Below are 21,445 nucleotides of genomic sequence, written 5' to 3' on the forward strand. Positions count from 1 at the left end.
TGAACTCCTATTGATTTTCTCTCTCTATTGTCAAATTAACATTTTAAGCTTTAAAAAGGGGTAGAAATCCTAACAAGCATACCATTCCTAGCTCGGTTTTTTACTGAAGCTATTCATTTTTTCATGTAGAGAAGGCTGTACGCTCCAGTTCACAAGCACACTGGAATCAAAGGGTTTACAAATCATAGCACAAATCATATAATAAGTTTTGTACTGTGTTGTTGTGTTACAGAACTGTCTGGCTGTTACAGGTTGCACAATTCCTCTACATTTGTTCTTGCTCGTATTTGTGCAGTGTATGCATTGTCATTTACATTGTATGTTACAGCACATATTAGAAATTTGATGGTTGTTGACATTTTGAAAGGTACATTAACAGTCTGAGAGGAATATTTCGTATGTTTGAAAGCAGCAAGTTTCCCCATTAGTCAGCAGAGATACTCTTGAAAAGGTTGAAATATAAATAGTTGTAAACATTCATTGTTTTTTATCTCTGCCCCCCCCACCCCATTTTGCTACTGTGTCGTGAGCTCCAACATTGTTGGGTTTATTGTCATGTTTACTATAACATATACAAATAACACAGTTCCTACATGTATCTCAAGAAGGCTGTTCATTAATTAATTAGTACATTTTAACTTAGAGTGTGAAGTCCAACTCCTGTTTATTCAGAAGCAAGTTACCTTGACTTCAATAAAGTAAACATCATTATTAAGTGGCTATCAGCACTCTTCTTTGGGAATATGCCCAGTAAGGCCAATGGGACTCTTTTCAAAGAGAAACCTCATACGCTTGAATTATCTATTTAAAATGACAATGACTACTTATTTTCAGTTTTTCTTACGTCTGCATATATGAAAATTTCACTAGCTTACTATTATTCACATTTTGTTTTTAGTAATTGTATTTAGACTGCTGTTATAATCTTTTTGGCAGAGGAGCAGGGTAAAAATTCTTCAAGTAAATGATATTCCAATACTTACAAGCATCTTTTAAAAAGCAGATACATAAAAAACTTTAGCTCTTCTCATTTCACATTTGTTTTCTAGTTTAAAATAACTGTGTTCAATTCAGTTTTTAAGGCACATGTAAATACTGTATGTAATTATAGATGATGTTTCTGGTTCAGACTCCACCTCAACTACTTTAGGTAGACTTAGGCCAGTGATTCCCAACCTTGGATAACCCAGGTGTTCTTGGATTGCAACCCCTAGAAACCCCAGCCTTTACCTCTTGTGGTGAAGACTTCCGGGAATTGCAGTCCAAGAACGCCTGAGTTACCCAAAGTTGAGAACAATGACTTAGGCAAATCACTGAGTCCCCAATCCTCAAAACAGGGACAATACTGGCATATTACAGAGTTATAAAGATTGATTGAGAATCACATCTCAATTACATATAACATATCTTTGGTGAACACTAAATGCTATATAAATAGATGGCCTATTATTACTAGAACAGTGTGATGAAGCTGTGTTACGTGATTCTGAGTAAATTCAAAAGCAGAGTTTATTCTGGTCAGTCTTTTACTCTGTGAAAACTATTATAAGCTTCTCACAGCCCAGTACAAATCATTGCAGTGCAACCATAATCATATTTATTAAGAAGCAAGTCTTACTGATTGGAGTGGAATCCTAACTGGCCAAGATGACTGAAGACTGGCTGACCAGACACTAGGCCAGCTAGAACTGAGCTGAATCCAAACCTCTTGTAGTCTAGGGATACTGGAAGTTCCTTTAGACTTCCTTAGTTCCTGAGCACCCTGATCTTAACCTTACTTTTGTGTAGGTATAGTGTCTATAAATCTGGCCTGAGAGGGGTTTGCATCTGGCATAACTCAACACCCCCCCCGGTCATTTCCACCCATTATTTGGCTCTTCTGCCAGCTGATCTCATTCATCTCAGCAATTGTGCAGCCAAATCCGAGGTCAGCTAGTACAAGATGTTTTTGCATTACAGACAGACCCATTAAAGCTGTCACGTCTTTTCAGTTTGGATTGTACTACCTAATGAGGCTTGCTTCATGGTAAATGTGCATAGGACTGGAACTAAGAAGTAGATGTGGAATTTGCTCCAATATCATTTTGTGAATCTGGCACTGCAAGGTTTGTTTATTGCTTACGCTTGATATTCAGTGAATTAAATAAAGTTTCAGAATATCATTAATTGAATCTTGTTTAAAACTAAATGTAGGTTGTGCTGAAATAGCAGATGAAGTTTACATGGAGGTTATTGTTGGTGAAGAGGAAGCAACATCACTTCCTGATGCACAGCTGGAAGACTCTGGTGTGAATAAAACTTTTGTTCCTGTTGCATGGGCTGCTGCTTATGGTAGGATGCTAGATTCTCTCTTTATGAGAATCCTTAATCCCCGCTCACTTACTTTATGCTTCTGCTTTGGAGCCAAAAGTATTCACATGCATTTTTGTCAAACATTAAAAAAAAATTTTTTTGCTGACCTCAAAGATCAATAAAATATGTTGTATATGTGCTTATTTTAAGCACTCTCCAGAATGCACTTCAGCTTTTCCTATTCATATGTATATTAAAAATAGCATTGTCAAAATGAATTAATAGTTAATAAGGATGGCCAGTAAGTTGTATGGAATTACATAAAATAATTAGCCCACTACTGTTCCCTGGCTCCAGTGGTTTCCTAGGAAAATTTGTATCTCTCCAGATAATTTAAGAAAAGCAGTTGATCTTACACATTGAAATTTGAACTGTATTTTGTATGTACATTGATGGAATACAAGAAAACAATATCTTCCTTGAAAAAAATTGCCCCTAGATGGCAAAATCAGGCAGTGTTACAACTTGGATATGAGGCCGCGTAACATTAGACCATTGTACAGTATAAAACTAAAGTGTGCAAATATAGTTGCTGGTACTGTATTGACAAGGTAGCTAAGAATATTTAGTTCTAACAAAACTGAAATTCAGTCTCCAGCTAGGAAAAGCTGTTTTTTTCCTTCTTTTTGTTTTAAACTGCCAGCACTTTCTCTTATAAATAGCTGAGGTCTACTGCTGCTGCTGTTGCTGCAGGTTGCAGTACATCCGGTACTGTATCTTTTATTTATCTGAGCAAGAGTTTACATTGAGTGTAAACTGTCCAGAGTGGTCTTGTGGCAAGATGGCAGTATAGAAATCATACAAAGAAACAAACAAACAAACAAACAAATAATAGGCAATAGTATCTTTTAGTCCTTTATAATTCACTTTATAGTTTAATCCTTTATAATTCAGAACATATGTCTTGCCTGTATAAGTTCTAAGGTCAATATTTCTAGTGCAAACAGATCTCTGGTGGGAGATGCTGGAATATATTAGTGCTTGAAAATATGGACGTTATGTCAGAGTAGACCACGCTGGTCCAGATACAGTGGACCCTCTACTTACGGAATTAATCCATATTGGGATGGTGGGTGCAAGTCGAAAAGTCTGTAGGTCGAATCTCCATTGACCTACAATGCATTGAAAACCGATTAATCCCATAACTGGCGGTTTTTATTCTATTTTTGTTCCATTTTGGTTTTTTTCTGGTCTGTAGGTCAATTCTCTGGCTGCAAGTCGAATCTAAATTTTGCAGCCAGAGAAGTCTGTAAGTCGAGCCATCTGTAAGTCGAGCCGTCTGTAAGTCGAGGGTCCACTAGACCAATGGTCTATCTCTATCACACAGCTTCAGATATTCCTTGTGAAACAATGAAAGACTTGATACAAAGTTTTCCAGCAAGTATGACATGTTTGTTGATGTAGTGAAGTTAAGCTGTTCCATTTGTTACTTTGTAGAATTGTTTCGCAATCACATTTAAAGCACATATCCAGGGACCAGGTGTCCCTAAAAATCCCTTATGCCCTCTAGGCAGCAGGGAGAAGCCATTTTGTCATGTCATAATGCCCCTTGTGTGCCTCAGAATACTTTAAAATTTAAAATTGGCTACTGGAGGGTGCATAGGGTTTTTAAAGTTTTTAAAAATCATTATTTTTGTACGAAAAAATGGGGAGGTTGGATTCTGCTTAGAAAAGGATGTGGCCCTCCAAGGTCCAGGGTGGGTAAGTGGCATCCCCTGGATTTCTGGAGGTTATCCTCTTCTAATTTAAAGTCTGGCTGGTACTAATTTGCCTGTTTGGTTTTTTTTTTTTTAAAAAAAAGAACATTTCATAATATTTATAAAAGACAGGGGTGCTCAGAAGGCAGGGCATATCTGTAGAATCTACTACGAAACCACTAGCAGCAGACCGTTTGTGTATACTACTGGTTTGTGTGAGATTTAACGTAAAATTTAGTTTCTTTCTTTTGACACATCGTAAAGAGTACTTGGAAAAAGAGTGTTTGGCCATAAACAAAATCTTTAATTCATGGATTTTCCCCCATTAGATTATTTCACAATACAGTAATGTTTATATATATAATATTTATATAATATTATTATATAATATATATTAAGATATATTAAGATTAACTAAACTGTGGTTTTCTTTAGGAGATGACAGAAGACTACCAAGGAGGTATGAAGACTGCCAAGCACCCGGTAAGATAATCTCTTCATTAAGTGTCTAGTATGGTAAAGAACTTTTTAACCTCCTGTGGATGAGTGGTCTAATAAAAAAATGAACATCTCATTACAGTGGACCCTCTACTTACGGAATTAATCCGTATTGGAACGGTGGCTGCAGGTCGAAAAGTCTGTAGGTCGAGGCTCCATTGACCTACAATGCATTGAAAACCGATTAATCCCGTAACCGGCCGTTTTTGTTCCATTTTTGTTCCATTTTGGGTTTTTTCTGGTCTGTAGGTCGAATCTCCGGCTGCAAGTTGAACCTAAATTTTGCGGCCAGAAAAGTCTGTAAGTCGAGCTGCCTGTAAGTCGAGGGTCCACTGTATTAGAATAGCAGGTTATTACGGGTCCCTCAAGTGGCTTCCAATTTACCTATGAACTAATTGCTTCCAAAAGTTCCTGTTTTGGGGAACTCTCCTTAGGCCATGGCTTCCTTTTGAGACAAATCATCTCATGTTAGATTTTCCTCTTTTTAAATTGATCTTAATTTTTCCTAGCATTATTGTCTTTCCTAGCAAATCTTGGTTTGTTATGATACATCCCAATCACATCCAAATCACAGTAGCTCAGTTCAATTATTTTCTCTTCCAAGTGAAAGCTTAGGCCTAATTTAGTTGGGCACCTATTTGTCTTTCTGTTATCCCATGGTGTTCAGAAAGCAGTCTTCTGTATTTTGGGGGAAAAAAACCTTTTTTTCCTTTTGGATTTTCTTCATCGTCCAGTTTCCATGTCTATACATTTTACATATGAATACCACAGTGCGGATGATCTTAGCTTGATTTCCAGCAATGCACCCATTAACCTTAGAGATCTCTCCTAGTTTCTTCATAGCTGCCCTTTCAGTTTTCATTCAACTCCTGATTTCTTTCCTGCAGTCCCCATTCTGATAGATGACTGGAACTAAGTTGTATAAAATAATTAGCAATTTTGATTTCTTCATTGTCAGCACTAAAGTTATGTAATTCTTCTATAGTCATTATTTTTATTTCATTAATATTGAGTTGTATCCCACTTTTACATTTTCTTTTCACCTTTTTCAATAATTATTTTGAGTCATTGCTATTTTCTGCCAGTAGTGTGATCTAATCCACATATCTTAAAATTAATCAAGTTTCTTCCGCCAACTTCTGTCCATCTTTGCCTGAATCTAATCTAGCTTTTTGTATAAAATGCATTCTGCATTCAAATGGAATAAACAGGGAAGTAAAACACACTCTTCTCTGATATCTTCGCCAGTTGGAAACCATTTTGTTTACAGCCTCACTGTTAGAGCAGCACCATTTCTCTTGAGCTTGTCATTTCCAAAGTAAAATCCTGTTCTTTTTGAAAATGTCATGTTTAGTTTGCTTACATTGTATAACAGTGTTTAAACATTCCAATTTTTTTTGGGTTGTTTCACAATTTTGAGCTTAACTTGATTCATACTTCTTACATTCCATGCTCCGTTTATATGTACCATGCAATGTCAGACTTTCCTTTTGCTTTGGTGAACATCAACAGCAACACATCCTTTTGGCTTTAATCCCATTGCTTATTTGTTCTTATCATTTGCTCTTTCCCAGTAGCTGTTTGAGTTCCATCTGACCTGGGAATCTCATTTTCCAGCAATATCTCTTGTTTTAGTTTGGTTTCAAGTTGTAAAATATTCAGAAGTGATTTATTATTGCCCTCTTCTGTGTAGCACTAAGGAGTTGTCTTTGAGTGTTACTGCCATTATCTCTGAAACATCATCAACCCGTTGTCACCTTTTACTACTGTTGCTACCAAGGATTTCTCCACCCCCATCACTCCTATAGCTACAGTGGTGCCTCGCTTGATGAGGATAATCCGTTCCAGCAAAATCACTGTAGAACGAAATCATCATCAAGCGAAAGTAAAAAAAATATTGAAATGCATTGAAAACCATTTCAATGCGTTCCAGTGGGCGAAATACCTCAGCGCCCAGCGAAGAGCCTCCATAGGGCGGCCATTTTCCAGTGCCTGTAAAGTGAAAAAGCCTTCCTAAACACAGCAGGTGGCCATTTTGAACCCGACGATCAGCTGTTTTGATCATCGTAAAGCGAAAAATCGGTTCCCAAAGCAGGGAACCGATCATCGTCAAATGATTTTTTTCCTATTAAAAATCATTTTGCGATCGCTATAGCGATCGCAAAATACTCATCTTTAAGCGATTTCCTCATGTAATGAGGTAATCGTCAAGCGGAGCACCACTGTATCAGTTCTCTTCTGATTATATAACTTTTACATCCTGAAGACGGTGGATGCATCTTGTTCTGGTGTCTCAGCTTTTACTGTTCTATTTGGGCGATCCTACTAGGTGTCTAGATTCTTAGATTCCCAATAGGAGTTTAGCCACCTGACAGTTTTGGTCCCAGCTTCCCTAGTGGACTCAAAATTACCTCACACTTTAAGGTTTGCATTTAAAGGGGGAAGGATTTCATGGGAAGGGGGTTATTATTCTGTTTGAATCAATCTATCCAGAGGTGTGCAGTCTTTGGTGTGAAACTGCTAAAAGAAACTACATCATAGATACTTTTTTCTCTCTCTCTTGACTAGTGAGAAACCTGGAGAAAGTTTAGACTGGGTTAGAGCCTGTGGTTTGGGGACTGTATGTGTCAGGTCTTTACTCCTCTTCCCTCATACTTATCTGAAAACCTGTGAATATTTCATCCTAGGAATCTTACTGAACACTACATTGTGTATTTACACAGAACAAAGGCCAGAAACAGAAATTAGAGAGGGAATTTTTGTTTTACTAATTTGAGCACCTGAGTGTCACAGCATGGGCTTCCCTCAACTCCGGGATTATATAAATTAGCTTTTGTTTGATGATGGGTTTTCCCAATTTAATCATGAGAATCCTTTGAAATCTGATTTCACAGAAAGACTTTCTCAGTCATCTATGCAAGAGTTACTCTCATTTCTAATTATAGGCAATCTCTAATACCTCTTTCTTTCCGAGTTCATTTCCAAATAAGTATGCGTAGGATTAAGACCTGCATGTGGAATGAATACATGAAAACAATACTGGCTGATATTCATTCATCCATCCATTCATTCATCATTCAAAGTATTTCTGTTTTGTTTAATCTTCTCTTCAGCTGATAAAACTCACAGAACAGCTATATTAAACAAAAGTATGTAGCAATTTCTGTTGCTTCGAATAGCATTGCTATTGTCCTGGTCTCAGTGCAAACTCCATAATAGTAGATCATCTTTCTTTAAACAGCTTTGGTTTTCTAAGTAAACTCTTCCAAGAAGTCACTTGTAATATTATCACGTGTGCCTTTCATAATAGGAGCCAACTTGGATGCAAGACTGGAAAACAAAAATGGTAATGCCACACAATACCTGCAAATTTGTGATAGTATTAGCACAAACAGATTGCTTAAACAGAAAGCTAAGAAAAGAAGAAGAGGGGAAGCAAGGCAATGGCAAACAGGTAAAACAACCGTCTTCTCTAGTTCCTCACATGTTTGGCTTGTTGAGTATTTTGTAATTTAAAAAACTGCCACAAGATTCTACATAGTCTCCTCTAATGTGTTAAGTGACATGTATATTTCTTGCACATCTGGGCACAAATGGAATGTGTACAATAAATCTCATCTAGTTTTTCTGTATGTTAAGAACGATTTTGGACCAGAAGTAGAGGCAGATGCTTTCACAACACATTCTTCTGTTTGTGCTCATGAACTAGACATTACAAAAGGCTATTAAATATCAGGACCATAGTGTACCAAATAAAGTGCTTAACCAGGGCATATCATTTAATATTAAATTAATATTTGTATTTAATATTAATTTAATATTAATAACTCTGTGGCCTCATCATGGTGTGGAAATGATCCTGGGCACGTGAAGAGTAAGCCAACAGCACAAACTATGCAAATTCTACCAAGTTGGTAATGCTTTGGCCCTTACATGAGTTGTATCTGAGGTCAAGTCCAGCAAAGTTCAGAAATGCTGATCTCCAGAAAATTGACCACCAACAGGTGCATTGGGCACATTGACAATTAGAAAAAAAAAGGAAAAGGAAAGGAAATCATGAATCTTCGGAGTTATGATCTAGTATGTTACAAATGGAAGAAAAAAGTATACACATTACTAATGATTTTTTAAAGTTGCGTAAGCATATGAAGTATAGTCTGTAGAATAACAAGGGTTTTTGTTGACAATCATTATCATCATCATCATCATCTTAGAACTACAGAGCTAGAAAAGGACCCCGTGAATCATCAAGTCTAGCCCTTGTCAAGGATGGTCTACGAATGTCTAGACAAATATAGTAAGAACTCATTAAGTTTTGTTTACTTATGGTTAATGAAACACATGAACTTTTATGCCAAATATAGACCATCATTTATCATTGCAACCATTGGCCAGCCGTTAAAGAGCAAAATACAAGAAATCTACATAAATGTTATGTACAGGGAACACATCTGCATCCTTATTACAGCTGTGCATCATTTCTAATATGATCAGTACAGCAGCTTGCCAGTTGTTTTCTACTTAGGCATGCCATTGCACAGAATATCACCATGCTAGGTGTGGTTTCACTTAAGGAGTCAGAGAGGAAAGATACATTTTTAAAAAAATCTGCATGATTTTTTAAAAACAAGAAATCTGTAAACATAAGGTCTCTCTATAAAATAAATAGTATAATAAAATGTTGATAGTCTCAACCATGTTTACTTCACAAGGGAGGAGGTGCTAAGAATAGGAGCTATGCAACTATAGTAACATTGATATGCATTGCAATGTGTCTGGGTGGAAGCACTTTAGTATTTACTAAAGTTCTTGGCCATTAAGATAATCTGCTGGGACAAAGGTTTTGCTGTAATTCCTAGTTGTTGGATAATGTATTAACCAGGTTCTGTCCAACTGGAGGGTACACACCAGATCTGTTGTTTGGTGGTTTATTTGGCTTTCCACTAACAACTGTCTTCTGGATATATTTATCCTGAAACCTTCTAAGATTGTAATGATTTTTAACTTCAGTTTTGGCTAGATTTCCAAAGCAGTTTCACAAAAAAACCAAAGGTGGATTTGAACTACTCTCCTTTCAGTCTTCAGTCTCTTTTTTTTTTTCCAAAGTGTCAGCTCCTGTACTAGAGACCATTTCAGTGGGATTTACTCCCAGATAAATGCACAGCTTTAGTGAATCCTCTGAACTGGAGATTATTTTTGCAAACCATTACATCAAATTTCAGAATCAATTGGCAAAACTATAAGAGCTAAAAATAGAACCAAAGAATAAAAGTGACTTGATTGGAAGAGTTCAGATAAAAGTAAGGATGATGGCTGTTACAGGCTGCAATGCTATACATACTTCCCTGGAAGCAAGTTTCTTGAGCTTACTTCTGAACACACATTTCAGACTGCACTCTATTTTTTCTAATACTTTTGCATGATTTTACTAATGTCAGAATTACTAATTTCTCTGTGATTTACCTTATGATTTCTTCTATTTATTTGGAAACAGCTGTCATAATAGGTCCTGATGGTCAGCCCTTAACAGTCTACCCTTGTCATATATGTGGGAAAAAATTTAAGTCGAGGGGATTCTTGAAAAGGCATATGAAAAACCACCCAGACCACATGATTAAGAAGAAATATCAGTGCACGGACTGTGATTTCACAACTAACAAGAAAGTGAGCTTTCACAATCATTTGGAAAGCCACAAACTTATCAACAAAGTTGACAAAACCCATGAATTCACGGAGTACACCAGGCGATACAGAGAAGCAAGCCCATTGAGTTCAAATAAACTGATTTTAAGGGACAAGGAACCTAAACTGCAGAAGTGCAAATATTGTGACTATGAGACTGCAGAGCAAGGGCTGCTTAACAGACACCTGCTTGTGGTCCATAGCAAGAACTTCCCTCATGTTTGTGTCGAATGTGGGAAAGGATTCCGCCATCCTTCTGAGCTGAAAAAGCATATGAGGACCCACACGGGGGAGAAGCCTTATCAGTGCCAGCACTGTGTCTTCCGTTGTGCTGATCAGTCCAATCTGAAGACACACATCAAAACTAAGCATGGTACGGACTTGCCTTTTAAATGTGAACATTGTCCTCAGGCGTTCACGGACGAAAAGGAACTCCAGGAGCACACAGAATTGTTTCAGGGGCATAAGACTCACCAGTGCCCACACTGCGACCACAAGAGCACCAACTCGAGTGACCTGAAACGGCACATCATATCGGTTCACACGAAAGACTTCCCTCACAAATGCGAGGTATGTGAAAAAGGCTTCCACCGTCCGTCGGAGCTCAAAAAGCACAGCGAAACCCATAAAGGTAAAAAGATACATCAGTGTAGGCACTGTGACTTTAAGACTTCAGATCCTTTTGTACTTAGTGGGCATATCCTCTCGGTTCATACCAAGGACCTCCCTTTTAAATGTAAACGATGCAAGAGAGGGTTTAGGCAACAAACAGAACTGAAGAAACACATGAAGACCCACAGCGGCAGGAAAGTCTATCAATGCCAGTATTGTGAGTATAGCACTACAGACGCATCCGGCTTCAAGCGGCATGTCATATCAATACACACAAAAGACTATCCACACAGGTGCGAGTATTGCAAAAAGGGATTCCGTAGGCCATCCGAGAAAAATCAGCATATAATGAGGCACCACAAAGAGGCCCTAATGTAACATATGAGCTGTGGAAGAAAGCAATTTAGAAACTGTGATGTGCTAATTGGGGAAGAAAACTCTCATGAACTGTTTCTCCTGGTTTCAAAGCTTGATATTAAATCATAACTTTACATTCTTTGTATTAAAAGTCTTTAAAAAGTATTAGGGTTGATAGGGGACATCATAGCCCTATGGTTGTTGCTTATCAGAACCTAAAGAACACTATAAAGTGCAGAGAGAGGAATGAATGTCTGAGAAGCTGCAGAATGAGACCTTGAATGTCTTCTGTTTAAAGTATTATACATTATTAAGCTACAGAAAATACTGAGACAGTTATCTTAGCCCTTTATCAATAACGCCATTTTGTCTCCTTAATGAAAACCAGGGATGGGAGTTCTTTCAGGAAGGTTTGCTAAGGCAAATCGGCCATATGCAGTTTTTGAGCAGTGAATCTAGGTAGAAAACAAATCATTTGATCATTGCATTTTTTAAATTGTGCTTGGAAATAGTATTCAGGAATTGGTCAAATCTTGAGGGTTTTTTAAAAAAGTAAACATCCATTTCATCATGAAATGGCTCCTTTATTAGGTTCAATGAGCAATTTCTAAACATTTTTCAGAGCTGCTAACCTATTTTATTGCAGGATACGGTGTTAAAAATACAGCATTATGTTTTTGAGCTCAAAAAGTGTTGTTTGGTGCTAGGATTAAAAACGTGTATGTATATAAGTTCCCTTTTCTCTGCAATTGAATGTTCAATATGGCACATATGACAAAAAATATATTTTGATTGAGCTAATTATTATTTTAAGAAAGGAAAAAAGAAATACATGCAGCAGTTGGTGCTAAGAGTTGGCGCTTTTTTTTTCTTGCTACTTTGCTATCTTCCCTTTTTGTTAAATGAAGAGGATCAAGGTAGAAAGAATACAATTGTTCGAAATGCCTAGAAAATCTTTAGGAGCTGGATTCCTGACAAAGTAGAACCATTGTGGTCAAATTAAAAAAAAACCATGAAATTGCACCTTTAATCAATTCATACAAAACGTATACCATACTATAAACATTCTCAGTCTGTAAGAAAGTTATATATGCAGTATTTAACCAGAACAATATGCTGCCACTAGAGTTTGGAGGTGGATCTTCAGTTTACAGTGTATACATTTGAAATATGCATCCCTTTAAACAATGCTTTGTGTTAGCATGCTGCAAATCAAAATGGCGCTTAATATAACAAGCTGGTCTAGGGCTATTTAATAATTAAAGAACTGTTCATAAATGTTATGCATATAATGTGTCCTTTTTTAAACTTTTTTTTAAGTTGCTTCATGTTTGCACACAGCTGTTCACATGATAAATTGTAACTTTACTTCATGCTACTATATTGTGGCTTTGTGTTTCTGATAATGTTCATAATTTGTTTTTGCACCAGATGAGAATCAGTTCCTTGAGAATAAATTTTGTTTTTTTTATATTTCTAAATTTCAGAAAGTTAACTTTGGGAAACCTTAGAAAACTACTTGTGTTTTATGTGGCTGTAAAAAATGATGTACACGCTGTAAAATAAGATTGTCACTGTTATGTGGGATTATTATTTCAAAATGTGTTACTCATTGTAATGAGCATACAATAAAATGCATCTCTTGCACTCCAGCTTTTTGGGAACGCTTGCATTCATTGTTTGTACCAGTCTATAGGTACATATTGCTCATTCATCATTTTTAAATACAGTGGTGCCTCGCTTAACGACGATAATCCGTTCCAGGAAAATTGCCGTTAAGCGAAAACATCGTAAAACGAAATTAACAACCCAATTGAAATGCACTGAAACCCATTCAGTGCGCTCCAGTGGGGTAAAAACTCACCAGCCAGCGAAGATCCTCCATACAGTAGCCATTTTCGCTGCCTGTATAGCGAGGAATCCATCCCTAAACACAGTGGGGGGCCATTTAAAGCACCCGGTGGCCATTTTGAAAACCCAACAATCAGCTGTTTTTGATCATCGGAAAGCGAAAATCGGTTCCCGAAGCAAAGCAAAATTCGCTAAGCAAAATTCCCCCATTTAGACCATTGTTTTGCGAATCGTCGTAAAGCAGATTTGTTGTAATGCAGGGCAATCGTTAAGCGAGGCACCACTGTATGTTTGCATCCTTGATCATACTCTTCAGAATCTGCTGGAAACTGGAGTCACAGTGAACATGAGAAATAATTGTGTCTTTTAGGTTTCCAATTAGAATATGCAAAAATTGAGCTTTTTTACTAGGAAGACTGTCCCTTTAATGGTGGTCTGCAATGTATTTTTATTCATGTTTAATATATTTGTTACAATCCTATCTACTGTATCCACAGAGGATCGGTACCAATCCCCCCCCCCCCCCGGTGGATACTGGAAAACACAGAAATAGCAAATTATAACATGGTTCCTGTTTCCCTCTAGTGGCCATTTCTGTTAAATACATTGTGGAAATATATATGAAATACATATTTCTCAGAGATTTTATTTAATATTTTCAGGCAGCTGATAAGTGAATCAGTGGATACTTACATGTTCTTTTGACCAAACCAACTTTAGTTACATATTGGATGTGAAGTAGCTGAAGAGACCTAGCTTCTGACATTGATTATGAACAGAAAACTCGAGGAGTTGTGTTGGCCCACTAGAAATATCTGTATATTAACTTTCCTTTTGTATCTTCCATTTTCCTAGGTTTGTCATAAAATTGTGTATACACTGAAGAAGGGAGTTCTTGTTTTATCAAAGACCCAACACATGAAAGAGGCTATTTTCATGTATTTTATGTTCTTTCATGGAGTGTTGAAAGATAACCTCTAAAGCGGAACTGATCGGTGTTTACAGAAGAGGGTCACACAATTTTTTTGTTTCCTTTGTGTTCCTTCTTTCATGTAACCTGTCTTATCCCCTTTAGCTGTCAAATCATCTGCGTAGTTTCTCAGTAATGTTGGTTACTGACAGCAGCTTCAGAATGGGAGCATCTGGAGCAGGTGGGAATTTTGAATCTATTTAAAGATGCATTGGAATCTGGTGAGGAGTGCGCTTTGCTTCAGTCATTCCATGTGGGGTGATAAAGGTGTGCTGAATTTGTGATGCCCTCTATCTTGGATTGTGCTACCTGCTTGCCTGCCTCTGTGTTTTTATCCCGGACCCTCTTCCTTTTTTGTCCCTCTCCCCAAAGTTCTGTGGAGATTTCTTTGGATTATTTTTTGCTGATGCCAGGCAACCAGTGTGCCTCCTTGCGAATTTTTGGACCCTGCCCCCATTTCTTTGGGGATTTCCCCCTTGTTTCTGTTTGTTTTTGACTCTTTCTTGATTTACTTTTGCTGTTTCAGCCTGGCTTGCCTGCTGGACTATAAAAAGAGAAAGAAGACATCAGGTGGTAAGGGGATTTTGACTTTTAAAATTTTATTTTTCTTCCTTTTCTTGGTTTATAAGAGAGGGGTCTGTGTGCTTTCCTTTAACTTCCCAATTTTTGTCCCTATGTCAGGGTGATGTTTTTCTTCTTCTTCTTTGGTTGATTTTTAAAAAATGTTAATTGGTTAATTTGCTAAATATTCTGTTAAAAGGTACATATTTTGATAAGGATTGGAGGACTGTTTTTGTGTGTGGAATGGGGTGGGAAGGAGGTTAACTTCATGACTGTGCCACTGGCAGTGGAGGTGGTTGGTTTGTTGCCTGCTTTTGAAGTAAATTGATTCTCTGTTGCCTTGCTTCTGCTTTTTTGGAGTATTTATGGCTTTTGAAATGCAAGCAAACATGAACAGAGCAATACGAAATGAGAAAGAGCCTTTCCCTTTGTGCATTAAAAATATGAAAACAAAAAAGGCACCCCCACTGGAAGTATCCAGAGTGAAAATATGAATTTTTGTTGTTGTTGTATACATCCTTACCAGTTAACACGTCTTAACTAGAATATCCAGTTCATTCAAATTTTCTATTTATGCGTGAGACAACTTACTCATAGTAGTTGAACTAACTGTACACTTCTCATTTAACTGTTAATTCAAAGTATTTTTCAAAACAGGATCGCAGGAACCATGAAATTCCATGTTGCTTTTATTTATTTATTTATTTATTTATTTATTTATTTATTTATTTATGTATGTATGTATGTATGTATGTATTTATTTATTTATTTATTTATTTATTTATTTATTTATTTATTTGCTGTTTCAAACAACAATGTCCTCTAACTAGTCTCTCAAATGCTACTTAGCAAGCAGAGGAAACTTGCAAAATCATACTGGAAATATGTGACATGAAATTGGCCTTCTCCAAGATTTGGGTATGCCTAAAATAATTATTTGGAGTCTTCACCATGTGTGTTTTAATTTAACTATTCTTCATTGAAAAATAAAAACAAAACCTATCTCTGTTGACATAAGTGGTTGATGAGATGCTAAAACTGGACAGGGTTCCTGCAGCTACACATGCAAAAATCCCCGTTCTGCACATCTGTTGTTGACTGGGACTCTTCCAAGAGACAGAAAAAAAGCAGCGTAGTCAACTATTCCCACGAGACTTTCTGATAGATGTCAGTTATGTTATGTAGTTCCCAAAAGGTGCAGAAGTCTTCTGAATGTTTTCCTTATGTGGCAACTGTACTGGTTATTTTTCATGTGTATTTGAAATGCTTGTTTTTTAGTGGTCAAATTTATATCCTGGTAGTGTAAAACATTTTGGAAGCCAGCTAAGAAATTTTGCTTACAAATCTCTTTATTTTATTTAACTAAGGTACAGTCATGTCTGCCCCCGGTACACTCTCAAAGGCTTATTTGATAAAAGTACAGGCTGTAAACTGACTCCAAAAGGACCATCACTCATTAAGAGAGAAGAAAGAAAAGGGAAAAGAGGGGCCCATATTTACAACATAGATTCTTAAGAAAACCCAGTAAAGCAATAGTTTGTAGTTGTGTAACCAACAGCTTCCATAGACCATCTTTATCCACAAAACTCCCAAGTATCTCTTCTCAATGTAATGAAATGTTTAGGAATTAGGTCAACAGCAGTCTCACATACCTGTCTGATTTCCTTTCTTTTTGTCAGGCTTGCAATTGGCTTTGTCTTTTATGTACCCCTTGGCTTTGGTTTCCAGTAGTACAGTAGGACCCTTATATCTACAAGGGATTGGTTCCAAGCTGCCCTGCAGTTATAGTGAATGCTATTTTAATAGTAAATGCTATACATAAAATAGTCTGTGGCTTCCTTTAGCAGCCAGTTCTGCTGCCATCTTTACAAATATATATATTTCTAGGATTTTTAAAAAATATTTGTAATATTTTTGGACTGTGGGCAAGTGAATCAGCGGTTCCTGATCCTGTGGATAAGGGGGTCTTACTCTATTGTACACAAAGAAAGCAAAAAGTGGAGAGCCAAGCTTCAAAGTTCAGTTGTAGCAGAAGAGACAATGCCAAGTGCATTTCAAATAGCTCAGATTTCCTTTTCTTTCTCTTTTGGACAACATCCCATTTTTTTTATTTTTATGGAGTGGAACATAACGGTCACAGCCCTCTATGGTAGCCTTCAGGAGACAGGGCAGCTGAACTTGGCAGGTCACCATTTTGCCTTTGTTTCCTGTTGTTGTTTAGTCGTTAAGTCGTGTCTGACTTTTCATGACCCCATGGACCAGAGCACGCCAGGCCCTCCACTGCCTCCCGGAGTTGGGTTAAATTCACATTGGTCGCTTTGATGACCCTGTCCAGCCCTCTCATCCTCTGTCGTCCCCTTCTCCTCTTGCCTTCACTCTTTCCCAATGTCAGGGTCTTTTCCAGGGAGTCTTCTCATGAGATGGCCAAAGTATTTGATTTCTAGGACCTTATAGATCTAAGCATGACCCTTTTTAATCATTTAATAACACCAAAGAGGAACAGTGGCATAATACTAAAAATAAGAAGTCCTTAATTAATTGATATACAAGGACTGAATTGCCCCCAAGCTATTTCTTCTACCTTAAGCATTCCCAAATGAAACACCACTCACCATGGTAAAAAATTTAATGGCCATGTAAATATTATATTGGCTTGAAATTTAAATGTCAACATTCACTTTTTTCCAGTTCACCAAAGCTCAAGAGTAAAAATGACACTCACACACAAGTACAATTCATAAGTAAATCTTTTTTACTCATAAGTAAATCTCACGGGGTGGGAATTACTCCTACATAGGTTTTCACAGGACTACAACCTTAATCTGTTGAGCTAGAGTTTTAGGATTAGGATGAAAATGATTATGATTACTACCATCAAATTCAGGCAAAACCAAAATAATAATTTAAAAAAAGATTAAAAAGTTGTAGCACCTTGAAGTCTAACAGCTATATTTTAAATATGAGCTTTTCTGGACAGGTCCACTTCCTCAGACATAAGGGTGAGACTTCATGACATTTATTTATACATGGCCCCAAGATGGAGACTGTATTTGACCACGAGTTGTTGACCTGGCTTGATCTTTAAGCCTCCTGTTAATATTCATAAATAAAAATATTTTATTTTTCTTTTGTTTCTGTCTGACATGCTAACACAGCTACTTCTAAAATGACCATCAAATTGTTTTTCTTAACAAAACTGTTCTACTGGGCAAAGTGTGTGTGTGTTTAGTACACAGAACAGAGTAAGAAAATAGAGCCTAAGTGTAATGCAAGAAATGTCCATGTCAAGATAATACCAGTATACCTTAAAACAGCTACTGCTGGTAAAACCAAGAGTCCTGTCGTAAGCATCTCTGTAAAATTGCAGGCATCATCCACCCCCCCATAAACAATGCATACCCTCGCTATTATTATTTCTTACTCAGAAACCCCGCCACCATCTCTATTCGGTTCATTGAACATAGCTTGGAAGATGGATCCAGAGAATAACTCTCTGAAATCCATATGCTGTGCTTACGCCCTCTGACCTCCTGGAAAGAATAAACAGCTGGAATATTTATTGCCAATCTAGCATCACAATATGAGGATACTATGAGAGGTGCACCAATGCAAAAAAACTAGCTTCAAACCATTAGGTCAGTTTTAGGACACCATCAAAGCCCTTTCATCTAACTTAATCGGCATGTTTGGGTTTTTGTGATTCCAGCAAGTATAGTCTAGAGAAAATTATGTCCCCAAAGTTATCTAAGTGCACAGTTGACATATGACAGCCATCCTTGATTCTACAGCTACAGTCTCCCCAACCAAGATACTGGCCAAGTATCCTCTTCAATATGTATGTGGTCAGTCCACGGTCAAGGGAAGGCAATTTTATCGGCAGGAAATCTGCAGCCATAGAATGAGTGATAAGGAGAGAATATAAAGAATTTAAAGACAGCATGGTCTTGAAGACACATTTACAGATCATATCTGATAACATTAGCCTTATCTACTTTTCTCGGAATGGCATCTCTTCACACTTTCCATTCAAGCTATCTAACCATCATCTCTACAATGGAAAATAGTAATACAGTAGGACCCCCATATCTGCTGGATTGGTATCAACAGTTATTTATCTGCAGTCAGAAAATATTACAAATATAACATGAAAAAAAAACAGAAATATGTGTTTACACCATGTAATTACCAGAGCTGGCCACATGATGGAACCACAGTATGGTAAACTCTTCCCACTATTTGCCTCGTCTCCCACCCTCTTAAAGCTATGCCTTCTATGAACCTAGTGTTGTCTTCAACCACCCTCAGTTACTGTCATTACAGGTACAGTGGTACCTCGCTTGACGACATTAATTCGTTCCAGCAAAATCGCTGTAGAGCGAAAATGTCGTCAAGCGAAATAAAAAAGCCCATTGAAATGCACTGAAAACCATTCAATGTGTTCCAATGGGCTGAATACCTGCTCGTCCAGCGAAGATCCTCCATAGGGGCGGTCATTTTCAGTGCCTGTAGTGTGAAAAATGCCTCCTAAAAACAGCGGGGAGCCATTTTGAGCAGCCAGCATCCATTTTGAAAACCCAACGATCAGCTGCTTTGATCGTTGTAATGTGAAGAATTGGTTCCCGAAGCAGGGAACCGATCGTCGCAAAGCGAAAAAAACCCATTAAAACATTGTCGTGAAGTGGATTCGTTGTTATACGGGGTAATTGTTAAGTGGGGCACGACTGTACAAGAAGCGCCCTGTGTCCAACAGACTATATAATATATAGGGTTCACTATTATCTGCAAATCTTTGGCATCTGCTTGGAACCAATCTCCCATGGATACAGCAGTCCTACTGTAATATATTAACCCCCCAAAATATTACACTTTATATCATGAAAGGTATACAAAGCAAGTTTACTATATACAACCCAATCCTGGCTGCTCAATCGTACCCCTTTGACTTTTTCAGAGCAATGTGTCAAGGGGGGAAAAAGAACAAAAAGAGGACATTTATACACTGGTATCAGGGCATCTAGGTTTGTACATATCAACTCATTTTTAAAACAGTGTTAATGTAGAGCACGCCATCTCCAACAGGAGTATGTGTCTATTTTTCAAAAGGTAGGGATTGCTAAAGTATTGGTGGGAATGTCTCGGAAGAAAGTGCTTGTCCAATAAAGATGATCTGCAGCAGTGGTTGTGAAATAAAGAGGGTTCAACCAAAACATCATGCTGTTTGAAGAAGATAACAAGGTAAATCCCTCATTCTAATTGGGCTGGTGGTTGACCACAATTCCAGCACTGGTGAGAGAGAAGAACACCTGCTGGTATAGGAACGACAAGACAGGCCACATGTAATGCACAAAAATAGGCCTGACTACAGCTGTCTCAGTTAAGAGTGAAGATAATGAATTTCAACAGTTTAAGCCCAAAATGGTTAAGACCCATATTTCCCATTCACCTTCCCTAAATTCATTACGTCCTGTAATGTGCTTGTAAACCTCCTTCCCCCAAACCAGGCTCGTGCAGACCTCAAGTGTTAACAGAAAGCGGGTAGGGCAGGAGCAGGAAGACGAAACAGAAAAATAATGTACAGTAACAACATTCATTTGTATGAGTTCCTCTGATCGGCCGTAGCTTGTCCGGAGATCCATTCATTCCTAAAAGAAGCAAGCAGTTCTTTTAATTAGAAGTAAAGGATTCGTGTTGTGAAACAAATAAGACATGTTGTGCACCCAGATGTGCATCAGAAGAGACTTCAAAAGCTTAGGACATAATTCAGCACGAAAGCTTCGGACTCTTGAGAGCAAGGCTGATTGGAGCTCTTCTGTGTTCAAATCAGCTTCACATTATTGGCCAATATTATGTATGCAAAAGCAACTTAACATTTCTCTATGATTTAAGGACATAAGCTGTGCTGGTACCAGGTTTTCAAACACCCAGAGGTATAAAATCCACCAGTGCCTCCTTCCATGTTTGGGAGAAGTGGGTTACACAAACCGGCCCTTCTCCCAGCCTGCATCTGAGCTGGGTATTTGCCAGGGACCCTTTACAAACCTGGGGCCATAGCAAATGTCCAGCTCTGCCACCCTTGAGCTGACACGGCCTTAGGACTTCCCACATAAATACTGCTGCCTGTTTTTTTCTGGCGGTGGAGGAAGGTGTGCCAATGAAACCCCTCTGCGATCAAGCGCTTTCGAAAGCCCCTCGGTTTCAAAAGCAGCTGGCCACGTAGCTGGCAGTCCCTGTTCAAGGAATGAAAATCCAAGGGCTCCTTGAGTCTATAGGACTTGTTCAGTCTATCTTTCTACGTACAGCCCCTTTTCAAGCTTTTCTTTGAACTCATATGCCCTTTGGAATGACGGTTCTGTCTGCAAAAGATTAAATGCAGTCAAGCAGAACCCCCATACTCCTAAACTGGATTGGTTCTAACAACAGCAGCTATTTTAAAGTGGTAAAAACGCATAGATAAGTCCCTCACTCTGCCATTTGATTTTATTCTCTCTCTGACATCCCAGGGCGAGAAATGAACGGGTGCATTGGTTCCACCAGCTTCCCAAGCTTGCTTGGCGGGGGGACGAGAGAGGGCCTTCTCGGTGGCTGCTCCCAGGTTTCGGAATGCACGGCTCCAAGAAGCCAGCTTGCCCCCTCCTTCCTCTTCAGGCAGTCTCTTAAGTTGTCTCAGCAATGCTCCTTTTTAACTTACACATTTTAAAATGTTTTAAAATTGTTTTTAAACTTCTGTTTTTAATTTTAATATAGAATCATAGAAAAGTGAAGTTGGAAGGGACCGACAAGGCCATCAAGTCCAACCCCCTGCTCGATGCAGGAATACAAATCAAAGCATATCTGCTAGGTGGGTGTCTTAAGTTTCTCTTGAATG

At 38.0% G+C, this 21,445-nt stretch overlaps 2 protein-coding genes across 11 annotated transcripts in view; one reads left to right on the plus strand and one right to left on the minus strand.

Annotated features, from left to right (window-relative positions):
• The window catches only part of ZNF711 (zinc finger protein 711), a 33,115-nt gene extending 20,265 nt beyond the window's left edge, over nucleotides 1–12,850 (plus strand). For 2 of the 10 annotated variants that reach the window (XM_020778151.3, XM_020778157.3), the window contains 4 exons: nucleotides 2,194–2,331; nucleotides 4,485–4,532; nucleotides 7,858–8,001; nucleotides 10,042–12,850. In XM_020778151.3, the coding sequence (XP_020633810.2) occupies nucleotides 2,194–2,331; nucleotides 4,485–4,532; nucleotides 7,858–8,001; nucleotides 10,042–11,219 (1,508 nt within the window). In that variant the 3' untranslated portion in view covers nucleotides 11,220–12,850. The remainder of the gene's footprint in view (nucleotides 1–2,193; nucleotides 2,332–4,484; nucleotides 4,533–7,857; nucleotides 8,002–10,041) is intronic. The other 8 variants (XM_020778154.3, XM_078380765.1, XM_020778153.3 and 5 more) reach the window with 5 other exon arrangements.
• Nucleotides 12,851–15,911: 3,061 nt separating this feature from the next.
• POF1B (POF1B actin binding protein) overlaps nucleotides 15,912–21,445 on the minus strand; it is a 40,923-nt gene continuing 35,389 nt past the window's right edge. The window contains exon 15 of the mRNA XM_020778150.3: nucleotides 15,912–20,222. Coding sequence (XP_020633809.3) covers nucleotides 20,217–20,222 — 6 coding nt within the window. The 3' untranslated portion in view covers nucleotides 15,912–20,216. The remainder of the gene's footprint in view (nucleotides 20,223–21,445) is intronic.

This window comes from Pogona vitticeps, chromosome 11 (assembly GCF_051106095.1).
Source record: "Pogona vitticeps strain Pit_001003342236 chromosome 11, PviZW2.1, whole genome shotgun sequence".
NCBI classification, from domain to species: domain Eukaryota; kingdom Metazoa; phylum Chordata; class Lepidosauria; order Squamata; family Agamidae; genus Pogona; species Pogona vitticeps.